This window comes from Poeciliopsis prolifica, unplaced genomic scaffold (assembly GCF_027474105.1).
Source record: "Poeciliopsis prolifica strain line A6 unplaced genomic scaffold, Auburn_PproV2 SCAFFOLD066, whole genome shotgun sequence".
Classification (NCBI taxonomy): Eukaryota; Metazoa; Chordata; class Actinopteri; order Cyprinodontiformes; family Poeciliidae; genus Poeciliopsis; species Poeciliopsis prolifica.
Window position 1 is genome coordinate 289,059 of NW_026562441.1, and position 20,921 is coordinate 309,979.

A 20,921-nucleotide genomic window follows, 5' to 3' on the forward strand; every position below is an offset into this window, starting at 1 on the left:
ATTCATAAGTTAGTCAACTCACACAATGTCTTCTGCAGTTAAGAGCTTTGGATTTCTGATCTTTTAGTTTTGTTGACCTCAGTCAAATGAGTTTCCCTCTTTCTGATCTGATGTAGATCAAGAACCACTGAAGGAAAAACATCTTCAAGAGTTTAAAAACATTAAATACAGGATTTTGTTCGTATTACCATCCAAATTAATAAACTCAAATTTAATTCTTATTTCTTACACTTGTAAAAATGGCTGAGTCAGTGATTTTTATAACAGCTGTTTGAGCTGAAACAATGTAGTTGTAGTATCAGGCTCTTGTCAGTAGGTGGCAGCATAAAGGTGCTTCTCTGTCAGGCCTGCAGGTGGAGACATGATGTGTGGTTGTTGCTGCTGGAGGTGAATCATTCAACAGAAACTCATCACCAGTTTTTCTGAACCAGTCAAGTTCTGATCGCCTGAAAGGTTCCTGACATATCGAGTCTGGAAAAACAAAGAATCTGGACAGAACCAGATTAGTGTGGCACATGTTGTAACATAGATGATAAAGACATGAGTCCTGCCAGATCAAGTGTCTCAGTGTTTTCCTTGGTTATTTTATGTGTCTGGTTCCATTTTCCCTTTTGTCTGATTTTAAATGAATGATTAATAACATTGCCTGCTCAGGTTGTACATATATTGTGTAGCCGGGGCATCTTGTCCATGAAGTATGGTGCTGCGCACTCTTCCGCTTGCCCATGTAGGGGAGACGTTGGTTTATTAGGGAGACGGGTAATCAGCATTTACATTTAAAAGCAGGATGATCGCGGAGGAGATCAGAGCTCAGTCTGATTCATCTAGAGGTTTGTTCAACATGCAGCGTGCGCTGGGTTTACAATTATTTCTGATGCCTCCACTTTATTGTTGCAGGAAACTTGCTCTTAGAGAGGATGTACAGAACTCCATCAGCTGTTTTACTGTAGAGAAGGTAAAGGCAGTTATTATTATTTGGCTATTTAAATTGCTGATATAACAATAGACTGTGTGAGAAGCTAAAAATTACACACAAGAAATAAGAAAATACCTTCAAATATGGCCCGTTTGTACAATCAAAAGTATCTTGTGATAACTGGCTCCAAGCCCACTTTTTTGGGATTCTTTTAAATTATTATTTTAATCCAATGCTGTTTCCATTAGCTGAGAAAATTTTTCAAAATAAACAGAGATTAAAGGCTTGTAAAAGTCCCGTTTGTGTGTAATTACTTTAATATAATGATTCACTCACTGAAATATAAGAACCTTTTGTTAATGTTGTAAAATGTGTAATATAACAGTTTGAGAGAAAACTCAAAGCGGAAAATTGAAGGGGGAACAAAAAATTGTTTACAGTTTCTTCAGTGCAATAAAAGTGAAACACAGGAACCATCTCAGCGCACGAGGGAGCATTAGCTGTTCTTTTGTTAGACGGTTTGAAAACAGGTTTGGTGTTTTCGGTAAATATTTCCGTGTTTTCAGTGAAAATGTCTTCAGTTCAGACTCAGAGAGTTTATCAAGCAGCAGGAAACTCCTGCTGAAGAAACATTCACAGAGTGGAAAGAAATCAACGTTAAGATGGGAAGAGATGGACGATCAGCGCAGACTGATGGATTTTACCCGGATACCCAAGATCATCTTGCAGCGGATAGGTACGAAACAGCTTCACGGTTTACTGATTATTCAGGTTAAAGAAAGTTTTTACAGATAAATAATTGTTGTTTTCGGAAACATATTTAAAGAATCCGCTCAAATTAAGTAAAAATAGAAAATCCCTGGAGAAATGTAACCGGGACCTGCTAAAGTGTGGTTTCAGTTTGGACCCAGCGCTCTGATGCTAACAATTAGCATCAATGCTAAGCTAAGCTAAATTGTAGTCAATAGCCTGTGGAGAGTCACAAGCATGTTGACTAACATGGACTTCCTCCATTCAGTTTGTTAAAATTAGTGTATAATCTAAAATGAGCCAAAATGCTAATGTTAGCCTAAATGCTGCTAGTAGCATGTGGGGCATCATTACAATGTTGTCTTACATTGACTTCCTGCATTCAGGGTCCTAAACATGGCTAATAAGTAATAAAAATAGCTAGAAGCTTATTGGAGGGAAAAGGCTGATGCTTGTGCAGCAAAGCAGAGCCCTAACCTGAGAGGAAAAGATCATGCAGGCTAATATTATTGCACTGTCTCTGAGTCGCCCTGCGACAGACTGGCGACCTGTCCAGGGTGACCCCAGCACCTCCTGACCCCACTAGGGTCAATGTTGTTAGTAAATGGTTAGATGGATGCCCCTGGTCTTTTTTGGATACTAATGTCAATTTAGAATTCCTAATAAATACAGCGATGGTGGCGATCCCAACTTATAGGGTTTAAATGTTCATTTTCTTTTTTAATGTTCATTAGAAAACAAGCTGCTCTACGCATTAAATGTTTTCATCTTAGAATTATGTATAAGAACAGCACTAAAGCAAACTGCTGTTTAAACTTTTTTTGTCGTGGAGCCACTTGATTTAATTATCGCCATCTTGTTTTCTCGCCTGGAGATCCATAGTGTCCAGACCAAAGAAAAAAACACGGAGAGCCTCGACGGATGCAGTATGTTCACTTTTACTTGGTTCAAACCAGTTTTGAGTCACCGTGAAAACTAAAGAAAAAACACGAAACATGAATACATTACATAAACCAAATAAAGCTCCAAAAGAGCAACTCGCTCCGCCGTCCAGGGCTGCAAAGTCCACAGCGGTAAAGGCTGTCGTGCTGTCCTATCATTCTTTCACTCACATTTAAAAGTTTTTGTTTTGTATTTTTGTCCAGATCTGCCACAGTGCTGGGTGTGTCAAGAGGAGGAGGATCTAAATAAATTCAGCATCCAGGAGAGGAAGTCCACTTCAGATAAAGAAGAACCAGAACCTTTGCAGATAAAACAGGAGCAAGAGGAACCAGAACCTCTGCAGATGAAACAGGAACAAGAGGAACCAGAACCTCTGCAGATAAAACAGGAGCAAGAGGAACCGGAACATCAAGAGTTGAAAGAGGAAGAGAAGCAACTCTGCATCAGTCAGGATGAAGAGCATCTGGTGCTGAAACTGGAGACTGACGACATTTTGGTGAATCCTCTAAATGTGCAAAGAATCTACAATGAAACAGAACCACAGAGGAACCAACTCATCTCTCATGGCTCTGCTGAGGATGAGAACCAGGATCAGGAAGGAAGCAATTCTGAAGATCCAGGAGAACAGAAAGACGAAAAACAAAAACACAACAAAAGATGCCAGAAAGGTAAAACTGATTGTTCAAACCAAAAAAGGCTCTTGAAAAATCACAGAGTCCAAAAGTTATATTCTTGTAAAGTTTATGATTAAACCTTCTCTCTAATCGGTTGCTTGATCACACAAGAAGTCTTTCACATTTTTAACATGTGGAAAAAGTTTCAGTGAAAAGAATAGTTTGATTTATCACATGAAGATTCTCACAGGTGAAAAGGATTTCTCTGGTGAAAACCTGCTTGTATTAAATCAGCAACATAACATCATGACATAGAAGAGAGATAGTCATAAAATTAGTCAACAGCTGTATGACATTCTGACTTGGCGGTTAACCAGTCAGACCATCATCAAGGAACAGGAGGCAGGTTTCATAGTGGACTGCAGTCAATTACACTGTGAAACCATGACAATGCATTTATATCAATCCATCATCAATAAATCTATTTATTGACTTTCTCTTGTATCTTGTCACAGATGCTGAACTGACAGCACCTCTTAATGCGCATTTGTACTCAATGCATGTCAGATATTCTGACAGAATAACGGCTCAAATTTATGTTAAAGGTCAGTGTTAGCCCCGCCCACAGCCCCGCCCTCCACTTTGATTGGGGAATTATTTTATGGTGACACGACAGGAACTGGAACCAGGCGATGATAATAATGAACAGAGCAATCAAAAGCATATTTAATAATTGTCTTGACTGGCTAATAAGTTTCTATTTTAATAATGTAATGACATATTTAATAATTGTGTATTAAATAACCCTTTAATAATTATATCATTTTCACCTTTGATATTTAGATAGATAGATATCATTTATTGTCATTGAACAGGATTCAACAAAATTTCTATTGCAACTCCTGTGCAAAAAGTCAAATATATACCATAAATAAAAAACAAACACACAATAATAATAACAATATATACAACTAAAATCAACTAAAGGCACTCAACCATGCCAAAGAAGTAGCAGCAGGTCCAATTATGGTAAAGTGTAGATGATGTGACAGTGGGGGTGGGGGTATGTGAGGTTATGATATGTGTGGGAGGAGGCGGCAGGGAGTAATGGCTCTGACGGCTGTGGGAAAGAAACTGTTTCTCAGTCTGTTTGTTGTAGTCTGTATATTCCTGAACCGCTTGCCTGATGGCAGCGGCACAAACAGTCTGTGGCCCGGGTGGCTGGAATCCATGGCTATGGATCCAGCTCTCTTCTTGACCCGGCCCATGTAAATAGAGTCCCAGGTCCGGGAGGGGGCATCCCACAATGCCTTGTGCTGTTCTCACCACCCGTGTCAGTTGTTTCCTCTCCAGTGCTGTGCAGCCACCATACCACACAGTCACGTTGAGGCAGAGGACGCTCTCGATCGTCGCCCTGTAAAAGTTCAGGAGCAGCCGTGAGGAAAGTCCAGCCCGTCTCAGTTTCCTGAGGAAGAAGAGCCTTTGTTGTGCTTTCTTCACCAGGTGGGAGGTGTTTGTATTCCAGGAGAGGTCAGACGTGATGTGGAGGCCCAGGAACTTGATGTTGTCCACACGCTCCACCTCTTCTCCATCTATGAGAAGGGGAGAGTGACCCGTCCTCCTGGACCTTCTGTAGTCCACAATGACCTCCTTGGTCTTCCCTGTGTTCAGTACCAAGTTATTGGCTGAACACCACTGAGTGAGCTGCAGAATCTCCTCTCTGTAGGGGTCTCGTTGTTGTCTGAAATGAGACCCACTACTGTTGTGTCGTCCGCAAACTTGACGACTGTGTTGGTGGGGTGGATGGCAACGCAGTCGTGTGTAAACAGGGTGAAGAGAGCTGGGCTGAGCACACAGCCCTGTGGCGTGCCTGTGTTGAGGACCAGGGGGACGATGTTGAGCCACCTATTCTCACCACCTGAGGCCTGTTGGTGAGGAAGTCTCTGATCCAGTGGCACAGTGAAGCAGGCAGCCCCACCTGGAGTAGCTTCAGCACCAGCTTGTCTGGGATGACGGTGTTAAATGCTGAGCTGAAGTCTACAAATAGCATCCTGATGTTGGCGTTGGGATGCTGCAGATTGGTCAGGGCTGTGTGCAGAGTGATGGAGACAGCATCCTCTGTTGACCGGTTCGCTCTGTAGGCGAACTGAAGGCTGTCCAGGTCTGCAGGGATGAAGTGTCTGATGTACCTCAGAAGAATCCTCTCAAAGCACTTCATGATCACTGGGGTCAGAGCGATGGGCCGGTAATCGTTCAGGCTGGTGATGGTCGTCTTCTTCGGTACAGGGATGATGGTGGAAGACTTGAGACACTCAGGAACCATGGTGAACTGTAGGGACAGATTGAAAATGTCCAGAAACACTCCTGCCAGCTAGTCGGCGCACGTTTTCAGCGTCTGGCCTGACACCTTGTCCGGTCCTGTAGCTTTGCGGGTGTTGATCCTCCTCAGGGTGGACGTCACCTGGTGCTGCTGCAGGACGAGAGGCTGGTACTGCTCTTCCAGTCGGGGTAGATGTACAGCTTCTCTGCTGCCCACTGTGTCAAAGCGGGCAAAGAAGCTGTTTAAGATGTCAGGCAGGGTGGGGTCGCGGCTGGTCAGCTGAGTGCTGTGTTTGTAGTCCGTCATGGTCCTGATGCCTCTCCACATGCTACTGGGGTCGTTGTTGGTGAAGTGTTCCTCAATCCGCTGTTTGTACTGGAGCTTGGCCTGCTTAATTTCTTTTTTCAGTTCCGACCGGCCCTGCTATAAGCCAACTTGTCTCCAGATCTGTAGGCAGCATCCCAGGCTTTCAGCAGGCCCGTACTGTGCTGTCCAGCCATGGTTTCTGGTTTGGAAACACTTTATGGTCTTAACAGGGAGGACAGCGTCGGTGCAGAACTGAACATAGGACAGAACGGACGATGAGTATTCCTCCAAGTCTGCTCCGACCTTAACACACTCCAGTCTGTGTGCTCAAAGCAGTCCTGAAGAGGCCTCCTCAGTCCACTGAACTGTTCTGGTCGGCTTAGTTCTGCAGGCCAGAGGCTTGTAGACAGGAATCAGCTCCACTGAGATGTGGTCAGACATGCCCAGATGTGGACCTGCTACAGCTCGGGGGGTATTGCAGTTAATCTTCCAAATTGTCCAATATTCATGTCAAATATTTTCAATAGGACCATTTTGACATTATTTTCTGCATGTGTGCGATTAACAACAATCACCCACTGTTATCAGTTCTGCTGTGAATCACAGGAAAGTAAAGGCTGAGATTTAGTTGTTCTTTTGAACGTTTGTGTTGAGTGTGTGAGTGGAGCAATGTCTGACAATATCAGTGGGTGATTAAAAACCCATTAAGTGTTTCGCGTCAGGCATTTTGTCATTCTTTAACGTGATATATTCTGTAGCTACTTGGAGGAAGAAAACTTTTTCTAACATTAGTCAGGAAGCCCTTTGGATTAAGCTATCGCCATCTTGTTTGCTCACCTGGAGATCCATAATATTATATTTTGACTTGCATCTAGTTCTATTCTGGTCAGAAGAACCTCATTGATTGAAATTGTTCATTTTTGTAAGACTGTAATAATAGATTAACCCAAGAAAATCCTGTTTTGATACAGTGAGGTTAAAGTGAAGAATTTCTTGTTGATTGACATTTAAAAGCTTTTGTTTTTTCTTTTTGTCCAGATCTCTCACAATGCAGTGAAGAGGAGGAGGTTCTCAATGAAACAGAAGCACAGAGGAAGCAACTCATCCCTCATGGCTCTGCAGAAACTGAGAACCAGGATCAGGAAGGAAGCAATTCTGAAGACCCAGGAAAAAAGAGAAAGGAAGAACAGAAACAAAAAAAGCACAAGACAGCTCACAGAGTGCAAAAATCATATACTTGTAAAGTTTGTGATAAAACTTTTTCTCTAAACGGTAACTTGAACAGACACATGATAACTCACACAGGAGTAAAACCTTTCACTTGTTCAACCTGTGGGAAAAGTTACAGACAAAAGGATGGTTTAATGTATCACATGAGAATTCACACAGGTGAGAAGCCTTTCTCTTGTGGAACCTGTGGAAAAAGTTTCTTCATAAAAAGTGATTTAAATGTTCATATGAGAATTCACACAGGTGAGAAGCCTTTCTCTTGTGGAACCTGTGGAAAAAGTTTCTTCATAAAAAGTTCTTTAAATGTTCATATGAGAATTCACACAGGTGAAAGGCTTCTCACCTGTGGGACTTGTGGAAAGAGTTACCGTTACAAACGGACTTTGTCTAATCACATGACAATTCACACAGGAGAGAAGCCTTTCTCATGTGGAACTTGTGGAAAAAGCTTCTGTCAAAAAAATCATTTAAACGTTCACATGAAAATTCACACAGATGAGAAGCCTTTCTCATGTGGAACCTGTGGAAAAAGTTTCTGTCAAAAAAATCAATTAAATGTTCACATGAGAATTCACACAGGTGAGAAGCCTTTCTCTTGTGGAACCTGTGGAAAAAGTTTCTTCATAAAAAGTGATTTAAATGTTCATATGAGAATTCACACAGGTGAGAAGCCTTTCTCTTGTGGAACCTGTGGAAAAAGCTTCTGTCAAAAAAATTATTTAAAAGTTCACATGAGAATTCACACAGGTGAGAAGCCTTTCTCATGTGGAACTTGTGGAAAAAGCTTCTGTCAAAAAATTCATTTAAACGTTCACATGAGAATTCACACAGATGAGAAGCCTTTTTCATGTGGAACCTGTGGAAAACGTTTCTTCATAAAAAGTGATTTAAATGTTCATATGAGAATTCACAAAGGTGAGAAGCCTTTCTCATGTGGAACTTGTGGAAAAAGTTTCTCCATAAACAGGGATTTAAATGTTCATATGAGAATACACACAGGTGAGAAGCCTTTCTCATGTGGAACTTGTGGAAAAAGTTTCTTCAAAAAAGATTCTTTAAATGTTCATATGAGAATTCACAAAGGTGAGAAGCCTTTCTCATGTGGAACCTGCGGAAAAAGTTTCTTCATAAAATGTCAATTAAATGTTCATATGAGAATTCACACAGGTGAGGAGCCTTTCACCTGTGGGACTTGTGGAAAGAGTTTCAGTTACAAAGCGACTTTAAGTAATCACATGAGAATTCACACAGGTGAGAAGCCTTTCTCATGTGGAACCTGTGGAAAAAGTTTCTCTGAAAAATATAAATTAAATTGTCATATGAGAATACACACAGGTGAGAAACCTTTCACCTGTGGGACTTGTGGAAAGAGTTACAGTTACAAAGGGACTTTATGTAATCACATGAGAATTCACACAGGTGAGAAGCCTTTCTCATGTGGAACTTGTGGAAAAAGTTTCTTCAAAAAAGATTCTTTAAATGTTCATATGAGAATTCACAAAGGTGAGAAGCCTTTCTCATGTGGAACCTGTGGAAAAAGTTTCTTCATAAAATGTCAATTAAATGTTCATATGAGAATTCACACAGGTGAGGAGCCTTTCACCTGTGGGACTTGTGGAAAGAGTTTCAGTTACAAAGCGACTTTAAGTAATCACATGAGAATTCACACAGGTGAGAAGCCTTTCTCATGTGGAAACCTGTGGAAAAAGTTTCTCTGAAAAATATAAATTAAATTGTCATATGAGAATTCACTCAGGTGAGAAGCCTTTACTTTGTGGGACTTGTGGAAAAAGTTTCAGCCATAAAGAAACTTTAAATGTTCACATGAGAATTCACATAGGTGAGAAGCCTTTCTCATGTGGGACCTGTGGAAAAAGCTTTTGTCAAAAAAATAATTTAAATGTTCACATGAGAATTCACACAGGTGAGAAGCCTTTCTCATGTGGGACCTGTGGAAAAAGTTTCACCAATAAAGGAAGTTTAAATGTTCACATGAGAATTCACACAGGTGAAAAAACATTTTCATGTGGGACCTGTGGAAAACGTTTCACCACTAAATGCAGTTTCAATGTTCACATGAGAATTCACACAGGTGAGAAGCCTTTCTCATGTGGGACCTGTGGAAAAAGTTTCAGAATGAAAAAACAATTACTTAAACACATAAAGATTCATATGAGTGCTAAACAGTGACATGCGGTGAGGTTCATAGCTGGTGAGGCAATGCCTCATGACGTATAAATTTAGACACCATGCATGTTATTGTTTACGAAGAGAAATTTTGCGCATTCATGCAACGCTGGAGGGCAAAAAGACCATTCTTTTACATGTCATTCCTGGCTGTGTTAACTCATTGAAACTTAGAAATGTAGGTATTATGGGTTGTTGTTATGTTGCTGTTTTAAGATGTTGTTCAATGTTCCCCTTTTTAACGTTAAGCCCCTACCCTTCAACTGTCTCTGTACGGCCCTGTTCATATGTAAGGCAACGCGTATTGTTTTTACATCCTAGCTTGGTAATCCCCAGAGTGCTAATGTTGTTAGCATCTAACTTAGTGCTGAGTCCTGGACAGATAATGTGTTTATTCAGTGGGACCTTCATGCTAACAATTATAATCTATCCAGCCGTTCAGTCTTTTCCTGACCCCATCTGAATTTCTTGCAGCATCCAGGTCACATGTCTGAAGCATGTGACCTGGATGCTGCAGGTCACATGCAGCATCCAGGTCAACTCTGTTTTGTTTGAAAGAAAAAAACTCAAATATTATTGAGATCTGTTCAGATTTGATTTAGAGCTAACAGCAGAGAGATTTTCCTTTTACCAAATATTTGTTTCACAGAAGTCATTGTTAAAATGTGTTTGTATGTACATGCTCTACATTATCAAAATATTTTCTCACCCATTGTAATGATCAGACTCAGGTGATCCAATCCCTTTCATGGTACAGGTGCATAAAGTGAAGCACCCAGGCAGACCAGACCAGATTAGTTGTAAAAGATGTTTAGGTTCTGCAACAGGAAACCAGGATTATTACAGTACGTTGGTATTTTTACAGCTGCAAAGTGACTTGATTCTTAGCAGGGATCAGATTCAGTGAAACACTTTTTGCTCCTTTGGGAGGCATCACAATGTTTTCCTCTGTTATTTTAAATTTCTAACATATTTTCTTTGTATGTTTTTAAATGAATGATTAATAACATCTCTTTGTTCAGGTACATGTATGATGATACAAGCAAAATAATGACTTTGTGGTTTTAATTAAAGTTATGTGTCTTCTTCTATCTCGTCTCTAAAGTGAGTTTTTATGTTTTCACTTCTTTATGTAGGTACATAACATTATATGTATCTTTTTTCACAAGACTCAGTTATTAATATTTTCAAGTCAAAAAAATGTAACCATATTCCTCTCAAATATATGTAGTCATTCAGTGTTAAACTTTAAAACTGAATCATAACCTACAATCTGATATAACATTAGATTGTTTTTATAAACTTAAAAGATCATACTCATAAATTTTCATTCGATGTTCCAATATGAATCTGATTTAAGAATAAATATCTTTTGTTAACTGTCTCCAGCTCACATTTCTTAATTTTCTTTCCATTAGTCCGAATGATGTAATGTTCTAAAAATAAATGCTCTTCTTCAATGATCTGGAGAAAATGCTCATAATTAACAGAAATGAAAGGCTTGGAAACCTCCATGTGTTTGTGGAATTACTTTAATACTGTGTTTCACTCACTGAAATATATTATCCTTTTATTAATATAAAATATTCAATATAATTAGAGGAAACTCAAAGAGGAACAAAAAATTGTTTACAGTTTCTTCAGTGCAATAAAAGTGAAACACAGGAACCATCTCAGAGCGCACGAGGGAGCATTAGCTGTTCCTTTGTTAGAGGACGGTTTGAAAACAGGTTTGGTGTTTTCAGTGAAAATGTCTTCAGTTTCAGACTCAGAGAGTTTTATCAAGCAGCAGGAAACTGCTGAAGAAAACATTCACAGAGTGGAAAGAAATCAACGTTAAGATGGAGGAAGATGGACGATCAGCGCAGACTGATGGATTTTACCCGGATACCCAAGATCATCTTGCACCGGATAGGTAAACAGCTTCACGGTTTACTGATTAATCAGGTTAAAGAGAGTTTTTACAGATAAATAATCGTTGTGTTCGGAAACCTATTTTTAGAATCCGCTTAAATTAAATAGAAACAGAAAATCCCTGGATAAATGTAACCGGGGCCTGCTAAAGTGTGGCCCCATCAGCGCTCTGATGCTAACAATTAGCATCAATGCTAAGCTAAGCTAAATTGTAGTCAATAGCTTGTGGAAAGTCACAAGCATGTTGACTAACATGGACTTCCTCCATTCAGTTTGTTAAAATTAGTGTATAATCTAAAATGAGCCAAAATGCTAATGTTAGCCTAAATGCTGCTAGTAGCATGTGGGGCATCATTACAATGTGGTCTTACATTGACTTCCTGCATTCAGGGTCCTAAACATGGCTAATAAATAATAAAAATAGCTAGAAGCTTATTGCAAGGAAAAGGCTGATGCTTGTGCAGCAAAGCAGAGCCCTAACCTGAGAGGAAAAGATCATGCAGGCTAATATTATTGCACTGTCTCTGAGTCGCCCTGCGACAGACTGGCGACCTGTCCAGGGTGACCCCAGCACCTCCTGACCCCACTAGGGTCAATGTTGTTAGTAAATGGTTAGATGGATGCCCCTGGTCTTTTTTGGATACTAATGTCAATTTAGAATTCCTAATATATACAGCGATGGTGGCGATCCCAACTTATAGGGTTTAAATGTTCATTTTCTTTTGTGATGCGCATTAGAAAACAAGCTGCTCTACGCATTAAATGTTTTCATCTTCGAATTATGTATAAGAACAGCACTAAATCAAGCTGCTGTTTAAACTTTTTGTCGTGGAGCCACTTGGTTTAATTAACGCCATCTTGCTTTCTCGCCTGGAGATCCATAGTATGTTTTGACTGATTTATTGATCCTTTCAAGTTAATTGATTAATTTGTAATTTTAGTCTTTGAATTTTTTGAGAAGGCTTTAAGTGATTAAAATGAAGACTTCCTTATTTTGTGTTTTTGTGCAGATCTGCCACATTGCTGGGTATGTAAAGAGGAGGAGGATCTAAATAAATTCAGCATCCAGGAGAGGAAGTCCACTTCAGATAAAGAAGAACCAGAACCTCTGCAGATAAAACAGGAGCAAGAGGAACCAGAACCTCTGCAGATAAAACAGGAGCAAGAGGAACCAGAACCTCTGCAGATAAAACAGGAGCAAGAGGAACCAGAACCTCTGCAGATAAAACAGGAGCAAGAGGAACCAGAACCTTTGCAGATAAAACAGGAGCAAGAGGAACCAGAACCTCTGCAGATGAAACAGGAACAAGAGGAACCAGAACATCAAGAGTTGAAAGAGGAAGAGAAGCAACTCTGCATCAGTCAGGATGAAGAGCATCAGGTGCTGAAACTGGAGACTGACGACATTTTGGTGAATCCTCTAAATGTGCAAAGAATCTACAATGAAACAGAACCACAGAGGAACCAACTCATCTCTCATGGCTCTGCTGAGGATGAGAACCAGGATCAGGAAGGAAGCAATTCTGAAGATCCAGGAAACAGAAAGACGAAGAACAAAAACACAACAAAAGATGCCAGAAAGGTAAAACTGATTGTTCAAACCAAAAAAGGCTCTTGAAAATTCACAGAGTCCAAAAGTTATATTCTTGTAAAGTTTATGATAAAACCTTCTCTCTAATCGGTTGCTTGATCACACAAGAAGTCTTTCACATTTTTAACATGTGGAAAAGTTTCAGTGAAAAGAATAGTTGATTTATCACATGAAGATTCTCACAGGTGAAAAGGATTTCTCTGGTGAAAACCTGCTTGTATTAAATCAGCAACATAACATCATGACATAGAAGAGAGATAGTCATAAAATTAGTCAACAGCTGTATGACATTCTGACTTGGCGGTTAACCAGTCAGACCATCATCAAGGAACAGGAGGCAGGTTTCATAGTGGACTGCAGTCAATTACACTGTGAAACCATGACAATGCATTTATATCAATCCATCATCAATAAATCTATTGACTTTCTCTTGTATCTTGTCACAGATGCTGAACTGACAGCACCTCTTAATGTGCATTTGTACTCAATGCATGTCAGCTATTCTGACAGAATAACGGCTCAAATTTATGTTTAAAGGTCAGTGTTAGCCCCGCCCACAGCCCCGCCCTCCACTTTGATTGGGGAATTATTTTATGGTGACACTGCAGGAACTGGAACCAGGCGATGATAATAATGAACAGAGCAATCAAAAGCATATTTAATAATTGTCTTGACTGGCTAATAAGTTTCTATTTTAATAATGTAATGACATATTTAATAATTGTGTATTAAATAAACCCTTTAAATAATTATATCATTTTCACCTTTTATATTTAATCTTCCAAATTGTCCAATATTCATGTCAAATATTTTCAATAGAACCATTTTGACATTATTTTCTGCATGTGTGCGATTAACAACAATCACCCACTGCTATCAGTTCTGCTGTGAATCACAGGAAAGTAAAGGCTGAGATTTATTTGTTCTTTGAAAGTTTGTGTTGAGTGTGTGAGTGGAGCAATGTCTGACTATCAGTGGGTGAGATTAAAATACCATTAAGTGTTTCGCGTCAGGCATTTTGTCATTCTTTAACGTGATATATATTCTGTAGCTACTTGGAGGAAGAAAACTTTTTCTAACATTAGTCAGGAAGCCTCTGGATTAAGTTACCGCCATCTTGTTTGCTCACCTGGAGATCCATAATATTATATTTTGACTTGCATCTAGTTCTATTCTGGTCAGAAGAACCTCATTGATTGAAATATTGTTCATTTTTGTAAGACTGTAATGATAGATTAACCGAAGAAAATCATGTTTTGATACTTTGAGGTTAAAGTGAAGAATTTATTGTTTGATTAATATTGTTTGTTTTTTCTTTTTGTCCAGATCTCTCACAATGCAGTGAAGAGGAGGAGATTCTCAATGAAACAGAACCACAGAGGAACCAACTCATCCCTCATGGCTCTGCAGAAACTGAGAACCAGGATCAGGAAGGAAGCAATTCTGAAAATCCAGGAAAAAAGAGAAAGGAAGAACAGAAACAAAACGAGAGATATGAGAAAACCAAACAGCAGAAAGACAGAACTGACACTGAAAAACAAAAAAAGCAAAAGAAAGCTCAGCAAGGGCAAAAATTATATTCCTGTAAAATTTGTGATAAAACCTTTTCTCTAAACGGTAAACTTGAAGAGACACATGAGAACTCACACAGGAGTAAAACCTTTCACTTGTTCAACCTGTGGGAAAAGTTACAGACAAAAACATGGTTTAATCCGTCACATGAAGATTCACACAGGAGAAAATCTGGCCATATGTGTAACCTGTGGAAAAGGTTTCCATGACACCAACTATTTAAAGAGACACATGAGAATTCACACAAGTGAGAAGCCTTTCTCCTGTATGACATGTGGAAAGAGTTTCAGTGAAAGAGGGACTTTAATTCAGCACATGAGAATTCACACAGGTGAGAAACGTTTCTCGTGTGGGACTTGTGAAAAACATTTCACCAACAGAAGCAATTTAAATACTCATGTAAAAATTCACACTGGTGAGAAACCTTTCTCTTGTTTGATCTGTGGAAAGAGTTACAGTGTAAGAAAGCTTTTAACTTGTCACGTGAGAATTCACACAGGCGAGAAGCCTTTTTCATGTTGGACCTGTGGAAAAAGTTTTCCTCGAAAATACACTTTAACTGTTCACATGAGAATTCACAAAGGTGAGAAGCCTTTCTCTTGTGGTACCTGTGGAAAAAGTTTTACTCGAAAAGACACTTTAATTGCTCATATCAAAATTCACACAGGTGAGAAGCCTTTCTCTTGTGGGACTTGTGGAAAAAGTTACAATCATAGACAAAGTTTAACTCATCATATGAGCATTCACACAGGTGTGACTCCTTTCTCTTGTGGAATCTGTGGAAAGAGTTACAGTATAAGAAAGTATTTAACTACTCACATGAGAATTCACACAGGTGAGAAGCCTTTCTCTTGTGGGACCTGTGGAAAGAGTTACATTCAAAGACAGAGTTTAATTTGTCACATCAGAATTCACACAGGTGAGAAGCCTTTCTCTTGTGGGACTTGTGGAAAGAGTTTCAGACGTAGAAGTAGTTTAACTTATCACATGAAGATTCACACAGAGTAGAACACTTTGGCTCGAAACAGAGCCTATCCTTTTTGGCATCTGATCCAATGGAAAATCTAGTGGGATGATGTACACAGCAACTAAAAAACATTAATGTCAGCAGGGCCTTGCCGTTTACTTTTTTTTCATTGTATCTGTGTCTTTCACTTCCAAACCAAGACACATGTAAGCTAAGGTCTACTTTTGTGGACCAGCTTTTTTTCTGTAATTGTTTTTGTTTTTATTTTACGTCTGTCATATTTGTACTGAAGATCCACATCAGTATCCCCTTAGATGCTGAAGTTAAAGAGGGGAACACATTCCGACAGTATTCATTTCTGTGCATTTTAGTTTTCATGGAGTTCTGTACAATGTAGAATAACTGAGTTCAGCTTTTACATTTTTGGCATTTCCGTCTGTGACTTCATGTGAAATTCTTTACATATTAAACCATTGAAATGTTATTTTTTTCCTGTAAATAGAACTGTCATGTTTATTTAAAAATGATAATATAATTGAGATCTGGTCAGATTTTTATTTAGGTCAAACCACAGAGGTTTTTATTTTCCCAAATGTTTTTCACACAAGTCATTGTTATAATTTGCTATGAGTAAGTGTTTGTACAAATAAAGGTTTGCACATGTTCTACAGATCTTAAACTTTGTACCAGTATTTTATTTTTTTTTGCAGAATCCGGGTTTGACCCAGAAAATTTGCTCTGCCCAGTCGTCTGGGTCACTGAGGTGGTCGAGTTGGGGGAGGGGTCAAGTAAAGCATGGCAGGCCACCAGCCTTAAAACATACTGGGGGAAACCCTGCTTATTTTTTTTTTTAAATATTTCTTTTTCTACCTTTTTTTGTTTTATTGTGAAAAGGAGGCTGACAGGAAAGAGAAAGACGTGCAGTAAATGTCGCGGGTCCGGGTGTCGAACCTGTGACGGCCTCAGGCCTCCAAACGTGGGCCGCTCTTAACCCCGCAGAATATTCTTATCAATAAATGTTGATTTGCTAAAAATATTGATGGATTTTTCAGTGATTGCCATAGTCACTAACTGTAACCATATTTTTAAAAGTGATTTTTAAGTAAAGCATCTAAAGATCTTTGTAACAACTACATTAAATTAGTTCTTTTATATGAATTTTTTTTTACAAGTGATATTTGTAGTGGCTTACATGAAAAATCCATTTAAACATTTTAGATTTAAACTTTTGGACTTGTTTTGTATTTTCATGATTTTGGTTAGTGGATACATGTTAGCTGTTACTTTTTGCACTGGTAGAGTCAGAAATGATTTGTACTTTGAGAAAATGTTTTCTGAATCTACTTTATGTACCGTTGCTGCACAGGTATCTCAGAATGCTGTATGATATACACTGGACTAAAAGCATAACGATACTGTACTATATGATGTGGCGCACAAGTCAAATGGTAACGACCATTAATCTGACATCTCACCTACATTTCTGTTACATTTGTTGTTTTTTGTTGGTTTGATGTTTGCTTGAATGTGGGATTTCACATTTATGTGTAAATGAAGAATTACTTTTATTTGCAAGTCTTCATTTAAATGTATTAATAGTTTTAAATTATCTTTTCCTCTGACCGATCACTTTAATAGCACTCTGTTTTCCACAATAAATTAAGTTATGACAGTGTATAATTGTGTTTTCTTTCACATGAAAGGTCATACCGGAGAGGAGCCTCTGTCATGCACTGCTTGCGGAAAACGATTCCTTACCAAGTCTTGTTTAAACATTCATATGAGAATTCACACAGGTGAGAAGCCTTTCTCATGCACAACCTGTAAAAAAGGTTTGCCTATAAACATACTTTAGCCATTCACTTGAGAATTCACACAGAGAAGAAGCCTTACTTATGTGTAATCTGTGGGAAAGGTTTTGCTCAAAAAGGTGGTTTAGCCATACATGTCAAAGGTCACATGGGTGAGAGGCCTTTCAGCTGTAATACTTGTGGGAAACGTTTTTAGTTAGTCGACTCTTTTAACTACTCACATGACAACACACACGGCTGAGAAACACTTCTCATGTGTGACCTGTGGAAAGAGTTACAGTAAAAAAAGGAATTTAACTTATCACATAAGAATTCACACAGATGAGAGACCCTTCTCTTGTGCCACTTGTGGAAAAAGTTTCAGAGGCAAATCTAATTTACGTTATCACATGAGGACTCACACACGTTAGAAGCCTTTGTCACGTGTGACCTGTGGAAGGTTTCAGTCAGAAAGGCAGTTTAATTTATCACAACATAAAGGCTGATGACACTCCAGTGTCATGCAGGATTCTTTATTTTCTTTGCGTAATATAAACTTCAAGCTGCAAGGTGTTCAGTAACAACAGGATTGAGACGATCCAGGCTTCCCAGCCAGAAAGGAACTTGTCCAGACGTTTCGTCTACAGCAACTGATCTGATGTGGTTCTGGAAAATGACAAGAGCCGGGGTCCAGGCTTCCATCTGGGAGACTTCAGCAGGTAATCACAAAAAAACTAGTGATCACTAAAAGGAAAGCAAGACACTCTAGGAGGCTGGGGGTTACCACAAGGTTAACACTTTACTGTTGGAGTGATAATGATCCCCCAACCGAGATCCCCAACGCCATCTGGTGGAGAACTAATGGAGGTGTAGTACAGTAGATCTCAAGTTGTGGATTGTATACAAATACATTTGTACTTGTATACAAGATATATACAAGTACCTGCTGCTCGAGTCTTTAACTTCTATGAATTTCTAATCTCTCTGTTTTAGTAAAACAAAAATTGTTTTACTAAACAACAATTAGAAAGTTTTTGATCTCTTGAAGAAGATGTTCTATAATCTCTGTGACTGGATTATTATAACACCAAATAATGAGTTTAATGAATGGTATGTCTAATTCGTAAACCTGAAGATTATATTCAAAAGGCTTCCTAAAATAATGGTGTATCTTTTAGAAAACTGTTCTAACATCATTTCCTCAGGAGTCTCAGGTGGAAAACACTAACAGTGAACCAGATCTGTCAGCATACATCATGGACTTAACCTGCCTGCTAATTTCATTTAGTTCAACTGTAACTTAGCTATTTAGGAAGGTCAGCAATTATTCCGACACACTGCAGATCATTTTCTTCCTCAACTGAATCAGTTGATTGTGTCAGATCAAATACGTTCAGTTTAAAATGCTCTTATTTTGAAATTACACCAAGAGTTTGACGTTGCTAGGTAACGTCAAACTGCTTTGATTAGCTGTGAGATAACAGGCAGTCAGTGTTCCAACTCTTCCATTTTTGTGGAATCTGTTTATCAGAGAAGCACAAACAGAAATCTGGTAGAAATCCTCTGAAAAATGAATCGCTTTGTGACCGATAGTCTTCGAGACATGGGCATTTATATTCCCAAACAAGCTGATTGTTCATACTGTGGAGATGGTTGGTTCTGCTTCTTCCACTGGGCAGAACAGGACCTCACAGTGAGACGCAGCAGACCAATGGATCGTTTCCTTCGCGAAACTCTTCGAGATATGGGAATATATGTTCCCCGTGGTCCAGCTGACTGTTTCTACTGTGGTAGAGGTAAGCTCTGCTTTTTTCACTGGCAGCAACAGCACCGCAGGTTGGACCAACCAGAGGACCACAGGTTGGACCAACCAGAGGACCACAGGTTGGACCAACCAGAGGACCACAGGTTGGACCAACCAGAGGACCGCAGGTTGGACCAATCAGAGGACCACAGGTTGGACCAACCAGAGGACCGCAGGTTGGACCAACCAGAGGACCACAGGTTGGACCAACCAGAGGACAACAGGTTGGACCAACCAGAGAAAGATTAGTCAGTCTTGACACGAGGGACAGACTGGCAGCAACCCAAGAAAATGCTGTCAATGACTGGTTCAGTTTTGTTTCTAGACTGAAAATGTTGCTAATCCTTGAGATTAGCAACATTTTCTTTCAGGTTTCTTGTGGTTTAGCTGTTTCTGACTCATAAAACTGATTTAAATAAAAACAAAAATAAGCCTTGTAATTACCAACAACTGTATGAAAACATTACATTTTTCATACATATTTTACGTACATATATATACACATATATATATATTTTACTAAACATGTATGTATAGTAAAATATGTATATATATACATATATACATATACATATACATATATGTATATGTATATGTATATGTATATATGTATATATATACATAAATTCAATTGTACATTTATATTTTTATTGTACAGCTTTGGGTTGTTAATGCAAGCCTTAACCAACATTCAATATGAACTATTTATGGTGTTAGGTACTGCGGGTATATACATATATACATATATATATATATATATATGTATATATATGTATATATATACATATACATATATGTGTGTGTATATATATATATATATATGTGTGTGTGTGTGTGTGTGTGTGTGTGTGTGTGTGTGTGTGTGTATGTGTGTGTATGTATTTATATACATATATATATATGTATATGTGTGTATATCTGTATGTGTGTATGTATATATTTATATGTCCTCGGTGCCAATTACAACGGCTGAGTGAAATACCATCAGAAAGTCTCATTGAGAATGTGAATGCAGCATTGAGAACGATCCCTACCAACACCATAACAGAAACCAATGAGCTGATCTACAACTCGGCATCAGTGATCCTTGAGATGCTTGGCTATAAGGGCAACCATGAGACCCAATACCCACCATGGAAAAGACGGTTAGAGGCTAAAATCAAGGTAACAAGGAGGGAAGTGAGCCAACTGTCAGAGCTCCACAAGGGTGCAATGAAAAGACCAGTACCCAGAAAGTACAGGCAGATGCCCATACCTGAAGCACTTGAAACTGCCAAACAGAGGCTCCAAGCCTTGGCCAGCCGCCTAAAGAGATACACAAGGGAGAATGAATCCAGAAGGATTAACCGCTCTTCTCCACTCAACCACTCAACACACAACCTGTGCATGGCCTGGATTGATTACAAGAAAGCCTATAACTCAATACCACATACTTGGATCATTGAATGCTTAGTATAACATCAACAGGACTCTCAGAGCCTTCATTGCAAACTCGATGAAGCTGTGGAAAACCACCCTTGAAGCCAACTGCAAACCACTTGCACAAGTGTCCATCAAATGTGGCATATACCAAGGAGATGCTCTGTCCCCGCTACTGTTCTGCATAGGCCTGAACCCCCTCAGCCAAATTATCAACAAGACTGGCTACGGATACAGACTGAAAATATCAGTCATCTTCTCTACATGGATGACATCAAGCTGTATGCCAAGAGTGAGCGACACATCGACTCACTGATCCACACCACCAGGATCTACAGCACTGACATTGGGATCATTCGGACTAGAGAAGTGTGGTCGGCTGGTCACAAAGAGGGGAAGGTGATCCGCACAGAAGGAGTCTCACTCCCACAAGGAACAATAGCAGACATAGAGGACAGTTACAAGTACCTAGGTATACCACAAGCAAATGGCAACCTCGATGAGGCCACAAGGAAGGAGCCACAGCTAAATACCTCCAACGAATAAGGCAAGTCCTGAGAAGCCAGCTCAATGGCAAGAACAAAATCCGTGCGATAAAC

At 39.3% G+C, this 20,921-nt stretch overlaps 1 protein-coding gene and 1 pseudogene across 1 annotated transcript; both read left to right on the forward strand.

Moving 5' to 3' along the window:
* The first annotated feature begins 1,611 nt into the window (after window positions 1–1,611).
* Window positions 1,612–8,788, forward strand: LOC129351438 (oocyte zinc finger protein XlCOF6-like; annotated as a pseudogene).
* A 5,624-nt stretch (window positions 8,789–14,412) lies between these two features.
* LOC129351448 (gastrula zinc finger protein XlCGF57.1-like) lies at window positions 14,413–16,467 on the forward strand. Its single transcript, XM_055020303.1, has one exon. The coding sequence runs from the start codon at window positions 14,490–14,492 to the stop codon at window positions 15,348–15,350; it is 861 nt and encodes a 286-aa protein (XP_054876278.1). The 5' UTR covers window positions 14,413–14,489; the 3' UTR covers window positions 15,351–16,467.
* Window positions 16,468–20,921: the final 4,454 nt, after the last annotated feature.

Bases quoted from the DNA above. Each gene is read 5' to 3' on its own strand.
- LOC129351448 (XM_055020303.1), top strand. From the start codon at position 14,490: ATGAAGATTCACACAGGAGAAAATCTGGCCATATGTGTAACCTGTGGA.